General features: G+C 56.8%; 2 protein-coding genes across 2 annotated transcripts in view; one reads left to right on the top strand and one right to left on the bottom strand.

Annotated features, from left to right (window-relative positions):
• Window positions 1-22,556, bottom strand: part of LOC129198339 (class I histocompatibility antigen, F10 alpha chain-like) — a 111,792-nt gene that overhangs the window by 64,383 nt on the left and 24,853 nt on the right. The gene's annotated exons all lie outside the window — the stretch shown is intronic.
• LOC129198432 (butyrophilin subfamily 3 member A2-like) lies at window positions 1,049-16,228 on the top strand. Its single transcript, XM_054807742.1, has 9 exons — window positions 1,049-1,121; window positions 1,583-1,930; window positions 2,669-2,950; window positions 3,248-3,352; window positions 4,260-4,283; window positions 5,695-5,759; window positions 14,830-14,896; window positions 15,358-15,705; window positions 16,149-16,228. Exons 1-9 carry the CDS (start codon window positions 1,049-1,051, stop codon window positions 16,226-16,228), a joined length of 1,392 nt encoding a protein of 463 aa, XP_054663717.1.

The raw sequence follows: 22,556 nt of genomic DNA, 5'->3' as shown, positions 1-22,556 counted from the left end.
TCAGCGGATGGGAGAAGTGTGAGAAGGGGAAGAGCACGGCAAGACCTGCCCGACACCCCTGAGAGATTTGACACTCGGTGCTGTGTGCTGGGCCAGGAGGGGTTCAGGAAGGGGAGGCACTGCTGGGGGGTGGAGGTAAAGGGGGAGGTGGGAGGGGATTCCTTGTGGGCTGTGGGGGTGGCCAGGGACTCTGTGCACAGGAAGGGGGATGCGGACCTGAGCCCTGCAGGAGGGATCTGGGGGGTGCAGCACTGGGAAGGGCACTTTGTGTCTCTCAGCTCTCCTCCCCTGTCCCTGGGCCGGGTCCCCAGGAGATTCTGGGTCTGTCTGGACTGCACGCAGGGGCTGGTGGCTTTCATCGATGCCGAGAGTGGGGTCGAGATCTTCGCTTTCCCACCAGCCTCATTCAATGGAGAGATCATCCATCCCTGGTTTTGGGTGGTGTGGTTGTACCCCAGATGGCAGCTGGGCACCACACAGCTGCTCGCTCACTCCCCCCTCATCAGGACGCAGATAATTTGAATAATTTGAATATGTGAAACTCACATCACTATTTTTGCTTTTTTGTGGTCAGAAGGTTTTCGAACATCAGTGTTGAAGATACGGAACCTCAGCTCATTGCATGGGGGAAGGAGCCTGAAGTCAGGAATTCTGCACCTGAAACTACACAAAGGTTGGATTTACTGGGCCGCCTGGTGCCTGCTGCAGCTCGTGCCTGTCTAGTGAGTGAGTTTTCTTTCCACAGGGGATTTAGAATATTTCCTTTCCTTTAGAGTCTTGTCAGGGATTTGGAATAAATGCTGGTGAGGGGGAGTGGGGCAGAGCAGGGGGCTGCACCCGGGAGCCGTTTCTGGTCCTGTCCTGCCCTGGAGCAACGGTTTGTTCTGCCGTCAGGGTGCTGGTGCAGGTGGTTTGGTGGGATTTCCTGAGCCTCTCTGGGGGCACGTGCAGCCCTTCTTCCCCATCCCCTCTCCAGCAGCTCTAGAAAACCCCCCATTGCTCTCCTTCTGCCTCCCTTCCCGACCCTCTTCTCCAGCTCCAGACGCAGATGTGGCTCCCCGCGAGCCCCGGGGGCCTCCTGAGTTATTTGGTGACTCTCCACATCCTGCGGCTGGGATCAGGTAGGGATCCTGCAGGGCTGGTGGGGGGTTTCTCCCACTCTGGGTGGCAGCTGTGGGGCAGGGGAGCTGCCATGGGGTGGTGGGAGTCGAGCCCAGAGCTGGGCCCTGCATGGGTTTTGCTTTCCCTTGGGCTCTTTCTGCAATACGTCCCTTGCCCTGGGGGCACCTTCGGTCCCATCCTGCACCGCTCCCCTCAAACGTTTCTGGCTTGCAGCAGGGCTGGCTGGGGTGGAGGTCGTTTTCTGGAGCAGGTTCCCGCTCCCAGGAAACCTCCTTCTCCTTCCAGTCCTCCCACTCCCTCGCCACTTTCTCCAGTGTCTTTGGACCATGGGGAGGGCAAAGCAACGCCCATGGGATGGAGCGTGCACCAAGGTCACGCCAAGCTCACCCCTTGCCATGCAATGACCCTAAATTAACGTAGGTGCAATCTCCATGTCTCTGTCTCCTTCTCCATCACCAAGGTTACTTCAGTGTGCTGGGACCAGACCGCCCTCTCCAGGTCACCATGGGGCAGGATGTCGTGCTGCCATGTCACTTGTCCCCCAGCATGGACGCTCGAAGCTTGGACATCAGGTGGATCCGGCATCACATCTCTGAAACAGTGCACCACTACCGAAACGGAGAGGACCTGTACAGTGAACAGCTGAGGGAATATGATGGGAGGACAGAGTTGGTCAGAGATGGTCTCTCCCGTGGACGCCTGGACTTGCGAATCTCTGGGTTGAGACCCTCTGATGATGGTCAGTACGTCTGCACGGTGACAGATGGTGCCTCTTATGGAGAAGCTACGGTGGATCTGGAGGTGGCAGGTTTGTGGTGGGTGTGGTGTTTGCAGGGGCTGGTGCGGGTGTCCGTGGGTTTGTGTGTCCCTCCCAGAGCTCTGTCCCGTCCTCAGGTGTGTGGATGAGGTGCCGAAGGACAGGAGCCGTTGAAAGAGGTGGGCTGCGAGGGGGCTGTTGCCTGCAGTGCCTGCCCAGGAGGGAGCACGCAGGTGGTGCTGGAGGTGGTTTTGGGGCAGAGCCACATGGATGTGATGGCTTTGCTGGGCGTGCGTGGTGTCTGTGAAGGGTGTCCTGGTGATGTTGTGAAGGCCGTGGGGACAAGGTGCTGAGCAGCTCCTTGGGCTGAGAGCTGGGGCTGCCAGCCAAGCCAAGGCTGGGACATGACGCAGTTAGGTGTGGAGTTGGGAAGAGATCTCTTCCTGGCTCTGAGCAGCTGGATCTTTGCTTTGGCTTTGCCCTTTGTGCCGTAGGAGACCTGGCACGTTGTCTGGAAGCATTGTGGCTTCTTGAACAAAGATGGGTCAGTGCTGATGGTGCCTTGAGGCTCTGAAGCTCGGCAGCTGGGTCTTGCTCTGCTGGGCTGTTTTGAGGGAGATCTGGGGTCGTTTGGCATCAATGCTCTGCAGTTGCTGCTCAGGTTGGGGTAGTTTTGGTGGCCGGTCCCCCAGGCCTCGTGGGACCTGTGATGTGTCTGCTATCGGATTCGGTCATCACCTTTGACTTGAGTCCATCCCACACTGACCCCAACCACGGGCTCTTCCCCAGCCACAGGCTCTTGCCCTCAGCTCTCCCTCGAGGCTTACGAGGACGGAGGCATCCGGGTGGTGTGTTGCTCGGCCGGCTGGTACCCACGACCGGAGGTGCTGTGGAAAGATCCCGATGGGCAGTGTCTCCCCTCGGCCTCCCAGAGACATTTCTCGGATGAGAGGGGCCTGTTTGACATTGAAGGCGTCATCGTTGTGTCCAATGGGAACAATGGGAACTGGTCCTGCGTGGTCAGGAACAGCCGCCTCAACCAGCAGCAGGAGACGTCCCTGCACATCTCAGGTGCTTTGAGCAGCTTTGATCTGGGGTTCCCGGTGCAAGGTGTGGGGTGTGGGGGCACGGGAGGGATGTGCACCTTCACAGCAGTTCTCGTGCACGAGAGAACCAGAGCCTCGTGCGATCCAGGTCAGCATTGGTATGTGCAGGGGAGAGAGAGGACTATGTCCCCTTGAGGCCAGGGCTCCCAGGACAAGGGGCTTGTGAGCTCGAGCTTTGGGGCATTTGTCTTTTTCCTCTTCTTCTGCTCAAACACGGGACTGTGAAACCATCCCTTTTCCTGCTGATGGTTTTGTTTCTCAGCTCCCTTTTTCCACAATGCCCGTCCCTGGATGGTTGGTGTGGGGGTGCTCCTTGTGCTTTCAGTGGTGTTCCTTGGCCTCGCTGCTTATCAGTGGAGAAGGAAAGGTAAGTGATGTCAGAAGAATGTTTTGCCTTCACCAAAAAGCTCTTTGGGCAAAGGAAGGAAGGGCACAATGTCAAGTTGGGGTGTGGTCGGGAGGACAGGGAGCATGGCCAGACCATCTCTGGCTGGTGGGAAGGTGCAAGAGACCCTCTTGAGATGTTCCCAAGGATGAAGCCAGCTGCTGTCCTGACCCCCTCTTCCTCTGCCTTTGCTTTTCAGTGCTGCAGTCCAGAGAGCTGGGTGAGTCCTTGTGGCCCCTTCCCCCAGCAAAACCTCCTGGCAAAGGAGCCCCCCTGGGAGGGACTTGGGTTTGGATGGCTCTTCACCATTCTCTGGCCATTCATCTGGGTTGACAGAGCCCAAAATGGGGCACGAGAGCTCTGGGATCAGGGGCTGCACTGGGCATGGGACATGTCCTGCCCCATGGAAAGAAACGGGGATCAACGTGCGGAGCAGAGACCCAGCTGCAGGTCTGCCCTCTCCTGTACTAGTGCTGATGGAAAGGAATGTCCTCCACTCTTTGACCTTCATGTCCCTTCGCTCTTTGGTGGTGCGGTGCAGACACCTGCGTCAATCTCCTTATTCTGCCGAGTCGTGAAAACCTTGCTTGAAGCTGTGCCTTGCAGATCCTTCGTCTGGAGCAGCAATTTCCGGATGTTTTCCCGGTATTCACTTAGCTTCAAGCAGGCTGAGCCTTTTATCTTTGAGTCAGGCTTAAGTCCAGAGTGCCTGGGTGGGCTGACGGGGGGATAGGCTGGCAGGGAGCCCTTCCCAGGAGCAAGGTGGTCTTTTCCAATTCCCCAGGCAGAGTTGGGGATCTGCCCAAACTCTGTTTGCTCCTGTGGGAGCAGCCATTGGATGACAACCTGTCCCCTCTGATCACTTATTGCTTTTGGTTTTGCTTTCCAGAGACAACAGTTGCAGGACTGACAGGTGAGTGTTTGTGAGCTGTGTCATGGCATGGGGTCCTGTCCCGGGCGCTCTGTGCTCAGCCCTGTGAGAGACCGGACTGTAAGAACATTTGTCTCAAAGATTGCTTGTTCAAGCAGAAATCCCCTCCAGCTACTGAGTGGGATAAGGATGATAGCCGGGTCGTAGAGACTTTCCACCTATGAAACACGCCCTGCGGGGTCATGGGCAGCTCAGTCAGATGACAGTTGCGTGAAAAACAGGGCTGGAACTGCAAGAAGTGTGTGCATGTGTGCAGGAACACGGAGACATGTCGCACGTGCTGTGGTGAAAACCACCACTGGTATAAAAGGGAACTGCCAAGATGAGGGAGTCCACACCGTCGCAGAACGAGAGATTTGGGCCCCCGAGATGCTGTGGATTCCTGCCTTCGCCCACAAGACGCTGTGGTTTTGCACCTCCACCCACCACCACAGAATGAGAAATTTGGACCCCTGAGATGCTGTGGATCCATGGCAGTGACTATTCTTCTGTTTCTATCCCAGAGTCTAGCTTGGTTTTCTGCCTTTCTTTTCTGCTCTGTCCTGTCGCTCTTATTGGTTACCTTTACCTTTTTTTATTGTTTTTTTTCATAATAAAAACGGTTTCCAGTATAGAGTATTTGACCTCGTTTGTGTCTTAATCTTGCTCTTGGAATCATATCGAAACCTCCCTAAAACTGGATCAGGACAGGCCCTTTCCCTCCTTGCCCGTCCTCTCCATCCCTGCATCCCCCAGCTCTGGGAAAGCCCAAGGCGATGTGCCTGGCAGGGTGGGCAGCTCAGGGACACCAGCCCACGCCTGGACCCTCGCCCCTGCCCAGAGGTGCTGGGGACTGCCTGGGGGATGTGACCAGCTCTTGTCTCTCCTTCTAGCCTGGAGAAAGTTTCTACTTCCCCAGAATCCAGGTAATCCCGTATTTTAGTGCCATTCTGGGTGGTTCTCCTCCCTGTGCTTGTGTGCAAGGGGCATCTGGGCTGGGCAGTGCCCGGGACTGGCCGTGCCTGGGTGTGTTTGGTGACTCAGACACCCCAGACCAGGGCACTAGCCTGTTTTGCACCCCCTATTCTTGCCTTTCCAAGGCATTGTGAGTGGCATCCCTGGGGCCAAGAGGAGCCCTCTGCCACCCCCCTGAGAGCCCGTGCACTGCCCAGACCCAGCCACTGCCTCCCCATGCTGCTACTCCCTGCTGGGGCTGCAGCCCCACCGTTGCCTGTTCCCAGGGGACCCAGCTGGGCCGTGGCCGTGCTGGGGCCAGCCCCGTCATGGGCATCTCTAGGAGGAAGGAGATGCCCCGTGTGCTGCCCCGCGGGGCAGAGCCTGGCCCCAGGGTGCTCAAACCCTGCCCACGACGCAGCTCTGCCCCTGATGCTCTGGCTCCTCCTGTCCCCTGCAGACGTGGTGACCCTCGATCCAAACTCGGCTCATTCCCAACTTGTCCTCTCAGCAGATGGGAGAAGTGTGAGAAGGGGAAGAGCACGGCAGGACCTGCCCGACACCCCTGAGAGATTTGACACTCGGTGCTGTGTGCTGGGCCAGGAGGGGTTCAGGGAGGGGAGGCACTGCTGGGGGGTGGAGGTGAAGGGGGAGGTGGGAGGGGATTCCTGGTGGGCTGTGGGGGTGGCCAGGGACTCTGTGGACAGGAAGGGGGATACGGACCTGAGCCCTGCAGGAGGGGTCTGGGGGGTGCAGCACTGGGAAGGGCACTTTGTGTCTCTCACCTCTCCTCCCCTGTCCCTGGGCCGGGTCCCCAGGAGATTCTGGGTCTGTCTGGACTGCACGCAGGGGCTGGTGACTTTCATCGATGCTGACAGTGGGGTCGAGATCTTCACTTTCCCACCAGCCCTGTTCAATGGAGAGATCATCCGACCCTGGTTTTGGGTGCAGACAGAGGAAACCCAGCTGTGCCTGAGGGACAGCACCTCCTAGACCCTCTGCCCCCCTTCCATCCCCACTGCAGCCCCGGACAGCCCCTGCCCTTCTGCAGACACTGCCCGCTCTCCTCTCCTCCATCCCGCAGGAGCACATGTCCCTCTCTGCCCTGCCCAAGCCCAGGGAGCAGAGGAGCAGTGAAGGGCCGGTGCTGGTTTGAGCTGGGCTGGAGTTTATTTGCTTCATAGTAGCTAGTATGGCATTCAGGTTTGGATTTCTGCTGGAAACAGTGTTCATAGCACAGGGATGTTTAAGTGGTTGCAAGGAGAGGTTTGCTTGCAATATGCTAGATTGTATTTATAGCTGTTACTGCTGTTTAGGTATTGGTTGGCAGGGTCCTGTGCTTGCCATGGGTCTTGCTTGCCTTCCTGGATGGTAGAGTCTGGTGCATGTCAGCAGCTGATTTTTGCTTTTGCGACTCGCTGTACTGCCCTACTGCTGATCATGGCACTGTGCTGTGCTGGGAACACTTTGGTAAGAGCCATGGCCATACGCGTGGGCTGTGCGATGGCCAGGGCATCGCTGCTGTTCCTGTGCTGCTGCACCGGACAGGCTGGAACTGCAGTGTGAGCTCGGGTCGAAGGGACGGTGACCCCAAAGCGCCTGTGGCCATGAAGAAGTCCAGAGCAGAGCCCCTGCCCTTCTGCAGACACTGCCCGCTCTCCTCCATCCTGCAGGAGCACATGTCCCTCTCTGCCCTGCCCAAGCCCACCCTGCCCAGGCACAGCACCATGGCCTTCAAGAAAGCTTTGTGGGTGACCATGGAGTGTGGCCGTGCTGGTTCCTGGGGGCTTTTTGTCCTGATTCCTGCCTGCCCGCAAAGGGCATTTGCAGCCAGCGCACTTGGAGCAGTGGTTGGAGCAGGAGCCTGGGGGCAGCTCCCTGCAGGATGAGCACGGGGAGTGGGGGGCAGAGGCGGGGGGCACTCACAACTCAGGCACTCCCTTCTCTTCCTTCTGGGGAGACCCAAACTTTGCCAGCACCCCCTGTCCCCAGGATGCCCCTGCTCTCTCACCATCCTTCTACACCACGCAATCCTGTTGGGAGCAAGAGTGATTTGTCTTTCCCTAATCCCCTTCCTCGCTGGGCGCTCGGGACAGGCGGCTGCGGCTTATTGCTGCTTTTGGGGATGGGGCTGAGTGTGCGAAAGCATCTTGGTAACTGAGTGGCTTTAGTTGCAGCAGCAGAGGAACCTTCTGAGAAAGAATTTCCCCACCTGGGGCTCTTTTAAAGTGATATTTAGCAGTATTGATTGCTGTGGCTGCTGCTGCTCCGTGGTTTTGGTACTGTAGCAGAGCCAGGGACTGTTGGCTGGAGAGGGGTGGGATGGGAGGGTGCCGGGAGTGGGGTGGAAGGGTAGCCGAACCCGGCAGGGCATGAGAAGGGGTGGGGGACACACAAGAAGCAGGGACTGGGGCTGCGGGAATGAAGAACAAAGCAGAGCCCAGGCAGCCTGGGTGCTCGCAGCCGGTACCGATGCTCGGACCCTCTCCCGGTGATGCCACATCCCTGTAGGTAATGGGCAGAGGATAGCAGGGCTGGGGACGAGATCCCCCACTGCACTGACCTGCAGGGTTTGTGGGTCATCCTTCTGCTCCCCCTGCCCTCTTTTGAAGCTGGACTCTGGTAGACAGCCAGACAGACGTAAGGTGTTGTTAGGACTGTTTAGGCGGCTGGGCGAGTCTGCAGCCCCTGTGTCAGTGGGGCTGTGAAAGTGCCGCTGAGGGAGGTTTCATGGTGGAAACTTTGGGCACTGAGTGTTGTAGCCAAGTCCCTGCTCGACTTTGTGATGTGCCTGAAGGAACAAAGCTTCCCAGCTGTGTGCTGGGGCTGGGCAGCCCAGGTGGGTGCCATGAGGCTGGGGCTGGGCAGCCCAGGTTTTCCAAAGGCTGGAGGTGGGCAAGGGCCAGGGCAGCTCTTTGTGCAGCCCCTGAGGCTGGGGCTGGCCCTGCTGGGCCAAGGGCTCTAGCTGGGGAGGGGGCTGCCTGCCCTTGCCTGCCCTTGCCAGCTGGCCTAGGAGGGAAGGGAAGGGAAGGGCAGGGCAGGGCAGGGCAGGGCAGGGCAGGGCAGGGCAGGGCAGGGCAGGGAAGGGAAGGGAAGGGAAGGGAAGGGAAGGGGCTGCCCCCACAGGCAGCTGCCTCCAGCAAGGAGCAGCCTGTCCCTGTGGCAAGGAAGGATCCCTCCCAGCAATGCCTGAATTCACGCACCACCAGCACACAGCGCCGGGAGCTTGGTGCCTCCGTCGGCCGTGTGCGTGAGCTGCTGTGCGTCCAGGAAACCTGGTGGGAGAGGAGCGTGGAGGTACCCGCCACCTGCTCCTGGGTGGGCGAGGGTCAGGCAGCCGGCACTGTGGAGGAGCAAGGGGCGGAGGCAGAGAGAGGTCTCAGGGTGCTGTAAGGTCTCCCGTGGGTGAGTGTACTTTAATGACACGCAGCTACGAAGGGGTGGAACCCATCCCTATTTCTGGAATGACAGGGGGATCCCAACAGTTGACTCTGCTGGAGGCTGAAGTGAGTCTAACTGGGAATGAGTGGCAAAAGCCCCCCATTGTGACTGGCCCAGAGGCTCCGTGCATCCTGGGCATAGACTACCTCCGGAGAGGGTACTTCAAGGACCCAAAAGGCTACCGGTGGGCTTTTGGAATAGCTGCCTTGGGAGCGGAGGAAATTGAACCATTGTCTAGTCTGCCCGGTCTCTGAGGACCCTTCTCTTGTGGGGTTGCTCAGGGTTGAAGAACAACAGGTGCCAATCGCTACCACAACAGTGCTCCAGCGGCAACACCGCACCAACCGAGACTCCCTGGTTCCCATCCATAAGCTGATTCGTCAACTGGAGGGTCAGGGAGTGGTCAGCAGAACCTGCTCACCCTTTAACAGTCCCATATGGCCAGTGCAGAAGTCCAATGGAGAGTGGAGGCTGACAGTAGACTATCGTGGCCTGAATGAATTCACGCCACTGATGAGTGCTGCTGTGCCAGACAAGGTGGAACTTCAATAGGAACTGGAGTCAAAGGCAGCCCAGCGGTACGCCACAATTGATATTGCTAATGCGTTTTTCTGAGTCCCTTTGGTGGCAGAGTGCAGGCCACAGTTGGCTTTCCCTTGGAGGGGTGTCCAGTCCACCTGGACCCAACTGCCCCGGGGTGGAAACACAGCCCCACCATTTGCCATGGCCTGATCCAGGCTGCATCGGAACAGGGTGACGCTCCGGAGCACCTGCACTACATTGATGACATCATCGCATGGGGCAACTCAGCAGAGGAAGCTTCTGAGAAAGGGAAGAAAATAATCCAAATCCTGCTGAAAGCTGGTTTCACCATAAACCAAAGTAAGGTCATGGGACCTGCACAGGAGATCCAGTGTGTAGGAATAAAATGGCAAGATGGGCGTCATCGGATCCCAATGGATGTGAGTAACAAAACAGCAGCCATGTCTCCACCGACCAACAAAAAAAGCCAAAGCAGGCTTTCTTAGGTGTTGTGGGTTTCTGGAGAACGCGTGTTCCAAATGACAGTCTGATTGTAAGCCCTCTCTACCACGTAACCTGGAAGAAGAACAATTTCAAATGGGGCCCTGAGCAACGACAAGCTTTTGAGCAAATCTAATAGGAAATAGTTCATGCGGTGGCCCTTGGGCCAGTCCGAGCAGGACCAGATGTAAAGAATGTGCTCTACACCGCAGCCAGGGAGAACGGCCCTGCCTGGAGTCTCTGGCAGAAAGCACCAGGGGAGACTCAAGGTCGACCCCTGGGGTTTTGGAGTCGGCGGTACCGAGGATATGAGGCCTGCTACGCTCCGACTGAAAAAGAGAAATTGGCAGCATATGAAGGGGTTCCAGCTGCTTCAGAAGTGGTTGGTCCTGAAGCACAACTCCTCCTGGCACCCCGACTGCCAGTGCTGGGCTGGATGTTCAAAGAGAGGGCCCCCTCTACACACCATGCAATGGGTGCTACGTGGAGTAAGCGGGTTGCACTGATCCCACGGCGGGATCGAATAGGAAACCCTAATCATCCAGGAATTATGGAAGTGATCACGGACTGGCCAGAAGGCAAAGATTTCAGAATGTCGCCAGAGGAGGAGGTGACACGCGCTGAAGAAGCCCCACCATACAATAACCTGCCAGAAAATGAGAAGCCCTACGCCCTGTTCACTGACGGGTCCTGTCGCATCGTGGGAAAGCATCGGAGCAGGAAGGCTGCTGTATGGACTCCTACACGGCGAGTCAAGAAGCTGCAGAAGGAGAAGGTGCCAGTCTGCAGAGGTGAAAGCCATCCAGCTGGCTCTAAACATTGCTGAAAGAGAAAAGTGGCCGATGCTCTACCTCTCCACTGACTCGTGGGTGGCGACAAATGCCCTGTGGGGGTGGTTACAGCAATGGAAGCAGAGCAACTGGCAGCGCAGAGGCAAACCCATCTGGGCTGCCGAATTATGGCAAGATATTGCTGCCCGGCTAGAGAAGCTGGTTGTGAAAGTCTGTCAGGTAGATGCCCACATACCCAAGAGTCGGGCCACTGAGGAACATCAGAACAACCAGCAGGTGGATCAGGCTGCTACGATTGAAGTGGCTCAGGTAAATCTGGACTGGCAACATAAGGGTGAATTGTTTACAGCTTCTTGGGCTCAGGACAGCTCAGGCCATCAAGGAAGAGATGCAACATATAGATGGGCTCATGAGCGAGGGGTGGACTTGACCGTGGACGCTATCTCACGTGTTATCCATGAATGAGAAACATGCGCTGCAATCAGGCAAGCCAAGTGGCTAAAGCCTGTCTGCTATGGAGGACGATGGCTGAAATATGGGGAGGCCTGGCAGATTGATGACATCACATTCCCACAAGCCCACCAAGGCAAGCGCCATGTACTTACAATGGTGGAAGCAACCACCGGATGGCTGGAAACATATCCCATGTCCCATGCCACTGCCCGGAACACTATCCTGGGCCTTGAAAAGCAAGTCCTGTGGGGACAGGGCACCCCAGAGAGAATTGAGTCAGACAACGGGACTCATTTCCGGAACAACTTCATAGACGCCTGGGCCAAAGCGCGTGGCACTGGGTGGGTGTATCACATCCCCTACCGTGCAGCAGCCTCTGGGAAAATCAAACAATACAATGGACTGCTAAAGACTACCCTGAGAGCAATGGGTGGTGGGACCTTCAAACATTGGGACGCACGTTTAGCAAAGGCCACCTGGTTAGTTAACACTAGGGGGTCTACCAATCGAGCTGGCCCTGCCCAATCAAAACTTCCACGCCCTGTAGAAGGAGGTAAAGTCCCCATAGTATGTATGGAGAATATGTTGGAGAAGACAGTCTGGGTTAGCCCTGCTTCAGGCAAAAGCAAACCCATCTGTGGCATTGCTTTTGCTCAAGGACCTGGGTGCACCTGGTGGGTGATGCGGAAGGATGGGGAAGTCCGATGTGTACCTCAGGGGGATCTGATTTGGGGTGAAAATAGCCAATAAATTCAATTGTCTGTCGTTAATTGCTAAACAAACCTGGCATTGTACGTTATCATTGCCACAATTACTATACGCTCTATCAAGGGTATTACAGTAAGAATCACCCAAATTAATGAAGGATGAATGCTGCGATGATGGAACTAGAACTAGCCTTAGCAATCGGCGCTCACCAACGGCCTTGAAAAATCAACATCTTACACCCACAGACCACGAGCGTGGACCACGCCAGATACATAGCCGCAAGTTCCAGATGCAGCATGCAACGTTCCCACAGCACATGTCATCGCTCCTGCCCTGAGAGACCGTTGTGACAGATGGAGCCCAAAGTCACAGACAAAATGAACTCAGTGGACACCTATAGACTAAGGGAATGAGATCTGTGTGTCTATATGTATCTCAAACACAGGGGAAAGGGTGCTGATTAATTGGGACATGTAGGGTCTGGGCATGCCGTAGAAGGTATGGAATAAGGGGTGGGTAATGTCCTGGGTTTGGCTAGGATAGAGGTAATTTTCACCAGAAGCTGGGATGCGACACAGCCAGGACAGGTGACCCAAACTATCCACAGGGAGTATTCCCTACCATGTCACATCATGCTCCGTTGTAGTGGGTTGACCCTGGCTGAAGGCCAGGTGCCCACCAGAGCCGCTCTCTCACTCCCCTCATTCACTAAACAGGGGAGAAAAGGCATAACGAAATGCTTGTAGCTCGAGACAAGGACAGGGAGAGATCACTCACTAATTGTTGTCACGAGCAAAACAGACCAAACTTAGAGAGGGAATTCATCTAATTTATTACTAGGCAAAACAGAGTAGAGGAATGAGAAAATAAAATCAACTCTTAAAACACTTCCCCCCACTCCTCCCATCTTCCCGGGCTCAACTTCACTCCCGGCTTCAACCTTCCCACCCCTCAGCGGCACAGGGGGACGGGGCGTGGGGGTTACGGTCAGTTCATCTCATGTTGTTTCTGCCGCTTCTTCATCCTCAGGGGGAGGACTCCTCTCATCGTTCCCCTGCTCCAGCATGGAGTCCCTCTCACGGGGTGCAGACCTTCAGGAGCAAACTGCTCCAGCGTGGGGTCCCCCACGGGGTCACAAGTCCTGCCAGCAAACCTGCCCTGGCGTGGGCTCCCCTCTTCACGGGTCCACCGGTCCGGCCTGGAACTTGCTCCAGTGTGGGCTTCCCACGGGCCACAGCCTCCTTCAGGTGCCTCCACCTGCTCCGGCGTGGGGTCCTCCACAGGCTGCAGGTGGAATCTCTACACCCCCTCATCCTTCCTCCATGGGCTGAAGGGGGACAGCCTGCCTCACCATGGTCTTCACCACGGGCTGCAGGGGGATCTGTGCTCCGGTGCCTGGAGCTCCTCCTCCCCCTCCATCTGCACTGACCTTGGTGTCTGCAGAGTTTCTTACATCTTCTCACTCCTCTCTCCGGCTGCAAAAGCTCCCTCTCTAAGTGTTTTTCTTCTTCTTAAATATGTTATCACAGAGGCGCTGATTGGCTTGGCCTTGGCCAGCGGCGGGTCCGTCTTAGAGCCGGCTGGCATTGGCTCTGTCAGACACAGGGGGAGCTTCTAGCAGCTTCTCACAGAAGCCACCCCTGTAGCCCCCCCGCTACCAAAACCTTGCCACGCAAACCCAACACATCCGTATAAAAGGGGGGTGGCACGTCTCCAGGGCACATGGCTCCGGGACAGTCCGACTGCAGGATGGGTCTGAGGGTGCGGTCTAAGTTCTATGGCCATTGGGTGAGAAGCTGCACTGTGTCACCAGTTCTGTACATTCTGTTAAGTACTGTTGTTGTTATTTCCCTCTCCCCTTGCTGTCCCAGTAAACTGTCCTTATCCCAACCCGCAAGGCTTTGCCTTTGTCTTCCCATTCTCCTCCCCATCCCACTGGGGGAGTAGGGGATGAGTGAGCGGTCGCGTGGTGCTCAGCTGCCAGCTGGGGCTAAACCAAGACAGAGGGAGGTCTCAGGCCAGGCAGCCCTTTTGGGGCTGGCACCTTTGGCCTGGGAGCAGGGCCTCGACGTTTTCACTTTGAAATCCCCAATCAGCCAAACTCGGCTCATTCCCAACTTGTCCTGTCAGCGGATGGGAGAAGTGTGAGAAGGGGAAGAGCATGGCAGGACCTGCCCGACACCCCTGAGAGATTTGACACTCAGTGCTGTGTGCTGGGCCAGGAGGGGTTCAGGGAGGGGAGGCACTGCTGGGGGGTGGAGGTGAAGGGGGAGGTGGGAGGGGATTCCTGGTGGGCTGTGGGGGTGGCCAGGGACTCTGTGCACAGGAAGAGGGATGCGGACCTGAGCCCTGCAGGAGGGATCTGGGGGGTGCAGCACTGGGAAGGGCACTTTGTGTCTCTCACCTCTCCTCCCCTGTCCCTGGGCCGGGTCCCCAGGAGACTCTGGGTCTGTCTGGACTGCACGCAGGGACTGGTGACTTTCATTGATGCTGAGAGTGGGGTCAAGATCTTCGCTTTCCTATCACACTTGTTCAATGGAGAGACCATCCAACCATGGTTTTGGGTGGTGTCGTGTTTTTACCCCAGCCAGCAGATGAGCACCACACAGCCGCTTGTTGAGTCCCCTCCATTGGGATGGGGGAGAGAACTGGAAGAGTCAAAGTGAGAAACGGTTTTTCTCTTCCAGTTTTTGTGGTTAGAACGGAATTTTAAGGCTACCCTCTTGGTTTCAAAGCTGCAGAACCTCAGCTCATTGTGTGGGGGAAGGAGCCTGAAGTCACTCGCACAGTCAGTTATTCGGCACTGGAAACTAGACAAAGGTTGGATTTATTGGGCAGTCTGGTGCCTCCTGCAGCTCGTGCCTGTCTAGTGAGTGACTTTTCTTTCTGCAGGGGATTTAGAATATTTCTTTTCCTTTAGAGTCTTGAAACAAAGTTGGAATAAATGCTGGTGAGAGGGAGTGGGGCAGAGCAGGGGACTGCACCAGGGAGCTGTGTGTGGTCCCGTCCTGCCCTGGAGCAACGGTTTGTTCTGCCGTCAGGGTGCTGGTGCAGGTGGTTTGGTGGGATTTCCAGAGCCACTTTGGGGGCAGGTGCAACCCTTCTTCCCCATCCCGTCTCCAGCAGCTGTAACTCCCCATTGTTCTCCTTCTGCCTCCCTTCCCCTCCCTCTTCTCCAGCTCCAGATGCAGATGTGGCTCTTCCTGAGTTATTTGGTGACTCTCCACGTCCTGCGGCTGGGAACAGGTAGGGATCCTGCAGGGCTGGCGGGGCGTTTCTCCCACTCTGGGTGGCAGCTGTGGGGCAGGGGAGCTGCCGTGGGGTGAGGGGAGTTGAGCCCAGAGCTGGGCCCCGCATGGGTTTTGCTTTCCCTTGGGCTCTTTCTGCAATACGTCCCTTGCCCTGGGGGCACCTTCGGTCCCGTCCTGCACCGCTCCCCTCAAACATTTCTGGCTTGCAGCAGGGCTGGCTGGGGTGGAGGTTGTTATCTGGAACAGGATCCCGCTCCCAGGAAACCTCCTTCTCCTTCCAGTCCTCCCACTCCCTCGCCACTTTCTCCAGTGTCTTTGGACCATGGGGAGGGCAAAGCAATGCCCGTGGGATGGAGCGTGCACCAAGGTCACACCATGCTCACCCCTTGCCATGCAATGCCCCTAAATTAACGTAGGCGTAATCTCTGTGTCTCTGTCTCCTTCTCCATCACCAAGCTAACTTCAGTGTGGTGGGACCAGACTGCCCTTTCCGTGTCACCGTGGGTCAGGACATCATGCTGCCATGTCGCTTGTCCCCCAGCATGGATGCTCAGAGCTTGGACATCAGGTGGATCCGGCCCCGGTTCTCCAAAACAGTGCACCACTACCAAAACGGAGAGGACCTGTACAGTGAACAGCTGAGGGAATATGTTGGGAGGACAGAGTTGGTCAGAGATGGTCTCTCCCGTGGACGCCTGGACTTGCGAATCTCTGCGTTGAGACCCTCTGATGATGGTCAGTACGTCTGCACGGTGACAGATGGTGCCTCTTATGGAGAAGCTACGGTGGATCTGGAGGTGGCAGGTTTGTGGTGGGTGCGGTGTTTGCAGGGGCTGGTGCGGGTGTCCCTGGGTTTGTGTGTCCCTCCCAGAGCTCTGTCCCATCCTCAGGTGTGTGGATGAGGTGCCGAAGGACAGGAGCCGTTGAAAGAGGTGGGCTGCGAGGGGGCTGTTGCTTGCAGTGCCTGCCCAGGAGGGAGCACGCAGGTGGTGCTGGAGGTGGTTTAGGGGCAGAGCCACATGGATGTGGTGGTTTTGCTGGGTGTGTGCGGTGTCTGTGAAGGGTGTCCTGGTGATGGTGTGAAGGCCGTGGGGACAAGGTGCTGAGCAGCTCCTTGGGCTCGGAGCTGGGGTTGCCAGCCAAGCCAAGGCTGGGACATGACGCTGTTAGGTGTGGAGTTGGGAAGAGATCTCTTCCTGGCTCTGAGCAGCTGGATCTTTGCTTTGGCTTTGCCCTTTGTGCCGTAGGAGACCTGGCACGTTGTCTGGAAGCATTGTGGCTTCTTGAACAAAGACGGGTCAGTGCTGATGCTGCCTTGAGGCTCTGAAGCTCGGCAGCTGGGTCTTGCTCTGCCAGGCTGTTTTGTGGGAGATCTGGGGTTGCTTGGCATCAATGCTCTGCGGTTGCTGCACAAGTTGGGGTAGTTTTGGTGGCCGGTCCCCCAGGCCTCATGGGACCTGTGATGTGTCTGCTATCGGATTCGGTCGTCACCTTTGAGTTGAGTGCATCCCACACTGACCCCAACCACGGGCTCTTCCCCAGCCACAGGCTCTGTCCCTCAGCTCTCCCTCGAGGCTTACGAGGACGGAGGCATGCGGGTGGTGTGTCGATCGGCCGGCTGGTACCCACAACCGGAGGTGCTGTGGAAAGATCCCGATGGGCAGCATCTCCCCTCGGTCTCCCAGAGACATTCCTCAGATGCGAGGGGCCTGTTTGGCATCGAAGGTGTCATCATTGTGTCCAATGGGAACAGACTTGGGAACTGGTCCTGTGTGGTCAGAAACAGCCGCCTCAACCAGCAGCAGGAGACATCCCTGCACATCTCAGGTGCTTTGAGCAGCTTTGATCTGGGGTTCCTGGTGCAAGGTGTGGGGTGTGGGGGCACGGGAGGGGTGTGCACCTTCACATCAGTTCTAGTGCACGAGAGAACCGGAGCCTCGTGCGCTTCAGGTGAGCATTGGTATTTGCAGGGGAGAGAGAGGACTATGTCCCCTTGAGGCCAGGGCTCCCAGGACAAGGGGGTTGTGAGCCAGAGCTTTGGGACGTTTGTCTTTTTGTTCTTCTTCTGCTCAAACACGAGACTCTAAAACCATCCCTTTTCCTGCTGATGTTCTTGTTTCTCAGCTCCCTTTTTCTACAATGCCCGTCCCTCGATGGTTGGTGTGGGTGTGGTCCTCCTGCTTTTAGTGGTGTTCCTTGGCCTCAGTGCTTATCTGTGGAGAAGGAAAGGTAAGTGGTGCCAGAAGAATGTTTTGCCTTCACCAAAAAGCTCTTTGGGCAACGGAAGGAAGGGCACAAGGACATGATGGGGTGTGGGCAGGAGGACAGGGAGCAAGGCCAGACCATCTCTGGCTGGTGGGAAGGTGCAAGAGACCCTCTTGAGATGTTCCCAAGGATGAAGCCAGCTGCTGTCCTGACCTCCTCTTCCTCTGCCTTTGCTTTTCAGTGCTGCAGTCCAGAGAGCTGGGTGAGTCCTTCTGGCCCCTTCCCCCAGCAAAACCTCCGGGCAAAGGAGCCCCCCTGGGAGGGACTTGGGTTTGGATGGCTCTTCACCATTCTCTGGCCATTCATCTGGGTTGATGGAGTCCAAAATGGGGCACGAGAGCTCTGGGGGTGTGGGCTTCACTGGGCATGGGACATGTCCTGCCCCATGGAAAGAAACAGAGATCAATGTGCAGAGCAGAGACCAAGCTGCAGTTCTGCCATCTCCCACGCTGGTGCTGACGCAAAGGGATGTCCTCCACTCTTTGACCTTCATGTCCCTTCGCTCTTTGGTGGTGCGGTGCAGACACCTGCGTCAATCTCCTTATTCTGCCCAGTCGTGAAAACCTTGCTCGAAGCTGTGCCTTGCTGATCCTTCGTCTGGAGCAGCAATTTCCGGATGTTTTCCCAGTATTCAGTTAGCTTCAAGCAGGCTGAGCCTTTTATCTTTGAGTCAGGCTTAAGTCCAGAGTGCCTGGGTGGGCTGACGGGGGGATAGGCTGGCAGGGAGCCCTTCCCAGGAGCAAGGTGGTCTTTTCCAATTCCCCAGGCAAAGAGTTGGGGATCTGCCCAAACTCTGTTTGCTCCTGTGGGAGCAGCCATTGGATGACAACCTGTCCCCTCTGATCACTTATTGCTTTTGGTTTTGCATTCCAGAGACAACAGTTGCAGGACTGACAGGTGAGTGTCTGTGAGCTGTGTCATGGCATGGGGTCCTGTCCCGGGCGCTCTGTGCTCAGCCCTGTGAGAGACCGGACTGTAAGAACATTTGTCTCAAAGATCGCTTGTTCAAGCAGAAATCCCCTCCAGCTACTGAGTGGGATAAGGACGATTGCTGGGTCGTAGAGACTTTCAACCTGCAAAAAACGCCCTTCGGGGTCATGGGCAGCTCAGTCAGATGACAGTTGTGTGAAAAACAGGGCTGGAACTGCAAGAAGTGTGTGAGCATGTTCATGAACGTGGAGCCGTGTCACACATGCCATCGTGAAAACACAGAGCCATGTCGCACGTGCCGTTGTGAAAACCACCATCAGTATAAAAGGGAACTGCCAAGATGGGGGTGTCTGTGAATTTCCCCACAAGACACTGTGGATCTGCGCCTTTGTCCACCATTGCAGAACGAGAGATTTGGACCCCCGAGACGCTGTGGATCCATGGCAGTGACTATTCTTGTGATTTTATCCCAGAGTCTTGCTTGGTTTTCTGTCTTTCTTTTCTGCTCTGTCCTATTGCTCTTGTCAGTTAACTTTACCTTTTTTTTTTTTTTTAATTTTTTCATAATACAAACCGTGTCCTATATACGGCATTTGACCCCGTTTGTGTCTTAATCTCGGTCTTGGGATCGTATTGAAAGCTCCCCAACGTTGGATCGGGACAAGGGCAAGAGGGATGTTAAGGTGATTCTCGGTCCCTTTTGGGGTCTAGATGAGCCCGCAGCCCCAGTGTGAGTGGGGCCGTGCGAGGGCCGGTGAGGGAGGTTTGAGGCCAGGCACCCATTTTGGGGCTGGCACCTTTGGCCTGGGAGCAGGGGCTCGACGTTTACAGTTTGGAGCATGAACTCTGATTTTGGTCGAGAGGGATGGTAAGGCAATGTTTGGCCCCTTTCGGGGTGCTGGGCCAGGAGGGGTTCAGGGAGGGGAGGCACTGCTGGGGGGTGGAGGTGAAGGGGGAGGTGGGAGGGGATTCCTGGTGGGCTGTGGGGGTGGCCAGGGACTCTGTGCACAGGAAGGGGGATACGGCCCTGAGCCCTGCAGGAGGGATCTGGGGGGTGCAGCACTGGGAAGGGCACTTTGTGTCTCTCACCTCTCCTCCCCTGTCCCTGGGCTGGGTCCCCAGGAGATTCTGGGTCTGTCTGGACTGCACGCATGGGCTGGTGACTTTCATCGATGCTGACAGCGGGGTTGAGATCTCCACTTTCCCACCAGTCTCCTTCAATAGAGAGATCACCCCCCCCTGCTTTTTAGAGGTGTCGCGGTTTTACCCCAACCAGTAGCTGAGCACCACACAGCCACTCACTCGCTCCTCCTCATCAGGATGCAGATAATTTTAGAGAGTGAAAATAACACCTTTTTTTTATTGCTGTTGCAAAACTGTTTGCTCCTTGCATGGGGAAAGGAGCCTGAAGTCACTCCCACAGACAGGAATTCTGCACTGGAAACTGGGCAACGGTTGGATTTATTGGGCACCCTGGTGCCTCCTGCAGCTTCCGCCCGTCCGGTGAGCGACTTTTCTTTCCACAGGGGATTTAGAATATTTCCTTTCCTTTAGAGTCTTGTCAGGGATTTGCAATAAATGCTGGTGGGGGGGAGTGGGGCAGAGCAGGGGGCTGCACCGGGGGAGCCGTGTCTGGTCCCATCCGGCCCTGGAGCAAGAGTTTGTTCTGCCGTCAGGGTGCTGGTGCAGGTGGTTTGGTGGGATTTCCAGAGCCGCTTTGGGGGCACGTGCAGCCCTTCTTCCCCATCCCCTCTCCAGCAGCTGTAACCCCCCATCGCCCTCCCTCTGCCACCCTTCCCCACCCTCTGCTCCAGCTCCAGACGCAGATGTGGCTCCCCGCGAGCCCTGGGGGCCTCCTGAGTTATTTGGTGACTCTCCACGTCCTGCGGCTGGGATCAGGTAGGGATCCTGCAGGGCTGGCGGGCAGTTTTGCCCACTCTGAGGGGCAGCTGTGGGGCAGGGGAGCTGCTGAGGGGTGGGGGGAGGCGAGCCCAGAGCTGGGCCCCGCATGGGTTTTGCTTTCCCTTGGGCTCTTTCTGCAATACGTCCCTTGCCCTGGGGGCACCTTCGGTCCCGTCCTGCACCGCTCCCCTCAAACGTTTCTGGCTTGCAGCAGGGCTGGCTGGGGTGGAGGTCGTTTTCTGGAGCAGGTTCCCGCTCCCAGGAAACCTCCTTCTCCTTCCAGTCCTCCCACTCCCTCGCCACTTTCTCCAGTGTCTTTGGACCATGGGGAGGGCAAAGCAACGCCCATGGGATGGAGCGTGCACCAAGGTCACGCCAAGCTCACCCCTTGCCATGCAATGCCCCTAAATTAACGTAGGCACAATCTCTGTGTCTCTGTCTCCTTCTCCATCACCAAGGTTACTTCAGCGTGGTAGGACCAGACCGCCCTCTCCAGGTCACTGTGGGGCAGGATGTCGTGCTGCCATGTCACTTGTTCCCCAGCATGGATGCTCAGAGCTTGGATATCAGGTGGATCCGGCCCCGGTTCTCCAAAACAGTGCACCACTACCGAAACGGAGAGGACCTGTACAGTGAACAGCTGAGGGAATATGTTGGGAGGACAGAGTTGGTCAGGGATGGTCTCTCCAGTGGACGCCTGGACTTGCGAATCTCTGCGTTGAGACCCTCTGATGATGGTCAGTACGTCTGCACTGTGACAGAGGATGCCTCTTATGGAGAAGCTACAGTGAAGCTGGAAGTGGCAGGTTTGTGGTGGGTGCGGTGTTTGCAGGGGCTGGTGCGGGTGTCCCTGGGTTTGTGTGTCCTCCCAGAGCTCTGTCCCATCCTCAGGTGTGTGGATGAGGTGCCGAAGGACAGGAGCCGTTGAAAGAGGTGGGCTGCGAGGGGGCTGTTGCCTGCAGTGCCTGCCCAGGAGGGAGCACGCAGGTGGTGCTGGAGGTGGTTTAGGGGCAGAGCCACATGGATGCGGTGGTTTTGCTGGGTGTTCGTTGGGGCTTCTTGAACAAAGACGGGTCAGTGCTGACTCTGCCTTGAGGCACTGAAGCTCGGCAGCTGGGTCTTGCTCTGCTGGGCTGTTTTGTGGGAGATCTGGGGCTGTTTGGCATCAATGCTCTGCAGTTCCTGCACAGGTTGGTGTGGTTTTGGTGGCCGGTCCCCCAGCCCTGGTGGGACCTGTGATGTGTCTGCTATCGGATTCGGTCATCACCTTTGAGTTGAGTCCATCCCACACTGACCCCAACCACGGGCTCTTCCCCAGCCACAGGCTCTGTCCCTCAGCTCTCCCTCGAGGCTTACGAGGACGGAGGCATGCGGGTGGTGTGTCGATCGGCCGGCTGGTACCCACAACCGGAGGTGCTGTGGAAAGATCCCAATGGGCAGTGTCTCCCCTCGGTCTCCCAGAGACATTCCTCAGATGCGAGGGGCCTATTTGGCATCGAAGATGTCATCGTTGTGACCGATGGGAAGAGACTTGGGAACTGGTCCTGTGTGGTCAGAAACAGCCGCCTCAACCAGGAGCAGGAGACATCCCTGCACATCTCAGGTGCTTTGAGCAGCTTTGATCTGGGGTTCCTGGTGCAAGGTGTGGGGTGTGGGGGCACGGGAGGGGTGTGCACCTTCACATCAGTTCTAGTGCACGAGAGAACCGGAGCCTCGTGCGCTTCAGGTGAGCATTGGTATTTGCAGGGGAGAGAGAGGACTATGTCCCCTTGAGGCCAGGGCTCCCAGGACAAGGGGGTTGTGAGCCAGAGCTTTGGGACGTTTGTCTTTTTGTTCTTCTGCTCAAACACGAGACTCTAAAACCATCCCTTTTCCTGCTGATGTTCTTGTTTCTCAGCTCCCTTTTTCTACAATGCCCGTCCCTCGATGGTTGGTGTGGGTGTGGTCCTCCTGCTTTTAGTGGTGTTCCTTGGCCTCAGTGCTTATCTGTGGAGAAGGAAAGGTAAGTGGTGCCAGAAGAATGTTTTGCCTTCACCAAAAAGCTCTTTGGGCAACGGAAGGAAGGGCACAAGGACATGATGGGGTGTGGGCAGGAGGACAGGGAGCAAGGCCAGACCATCTCTGGCTGGTGGGAAGGTGCAAGAGACCCTCTTGAGATGTTCCCAAGGATGAAGCCAGCTGCTGTCCTGACCTCCTCTTCCTCTGCCTTTGCTTTTCAGTGCTGCAGTCCAGAGAGCTGGGTGAGTCCTTCTGGCCCCTTCCCCCAGCAAAACCTCCGGGCAAAGGAGCCCCCCTGGGAGGGACTTGGGTTTGGATGGCTCTTCACCATTCTCTGGCCATTCATCTGGGTTGATGGAGTCCAAAATGGGGCACGAGAGCTCTGGGGGTGTGGGCTTCACTGGGCATGGGACATGTCCTGCCCCATGGAAAGAAACAGAGATCAATGTGCAGAGCAGAGACCAAGCTGCAGTTCTGCCATCTCCCACGCTGGTGCTGACGCAAAGGGATGTCCTCCACTCTTTGACCTTCATGTCCCTTCGCTCTTTGGTGGTGCGGTG

The sequence above is a fragment of the Grus americana genome, chromosome 32 (assembly GCF_028858705.1).
Source record: "Grus americana isolate bGruAme1 chromosome 32, bGruAme1.mat, whole genome shotgun sequence".
Taxonomy (NCBI): Eukaryota; Metazoa; Chordata; class Aves; order Gruiformes; family Gruidae; genus Grus; species Grus americana.
Note: the sequence above shows the minus strand (reverse complement) of the source record. Positions and strands in the feature narration are given on the sequence as shown.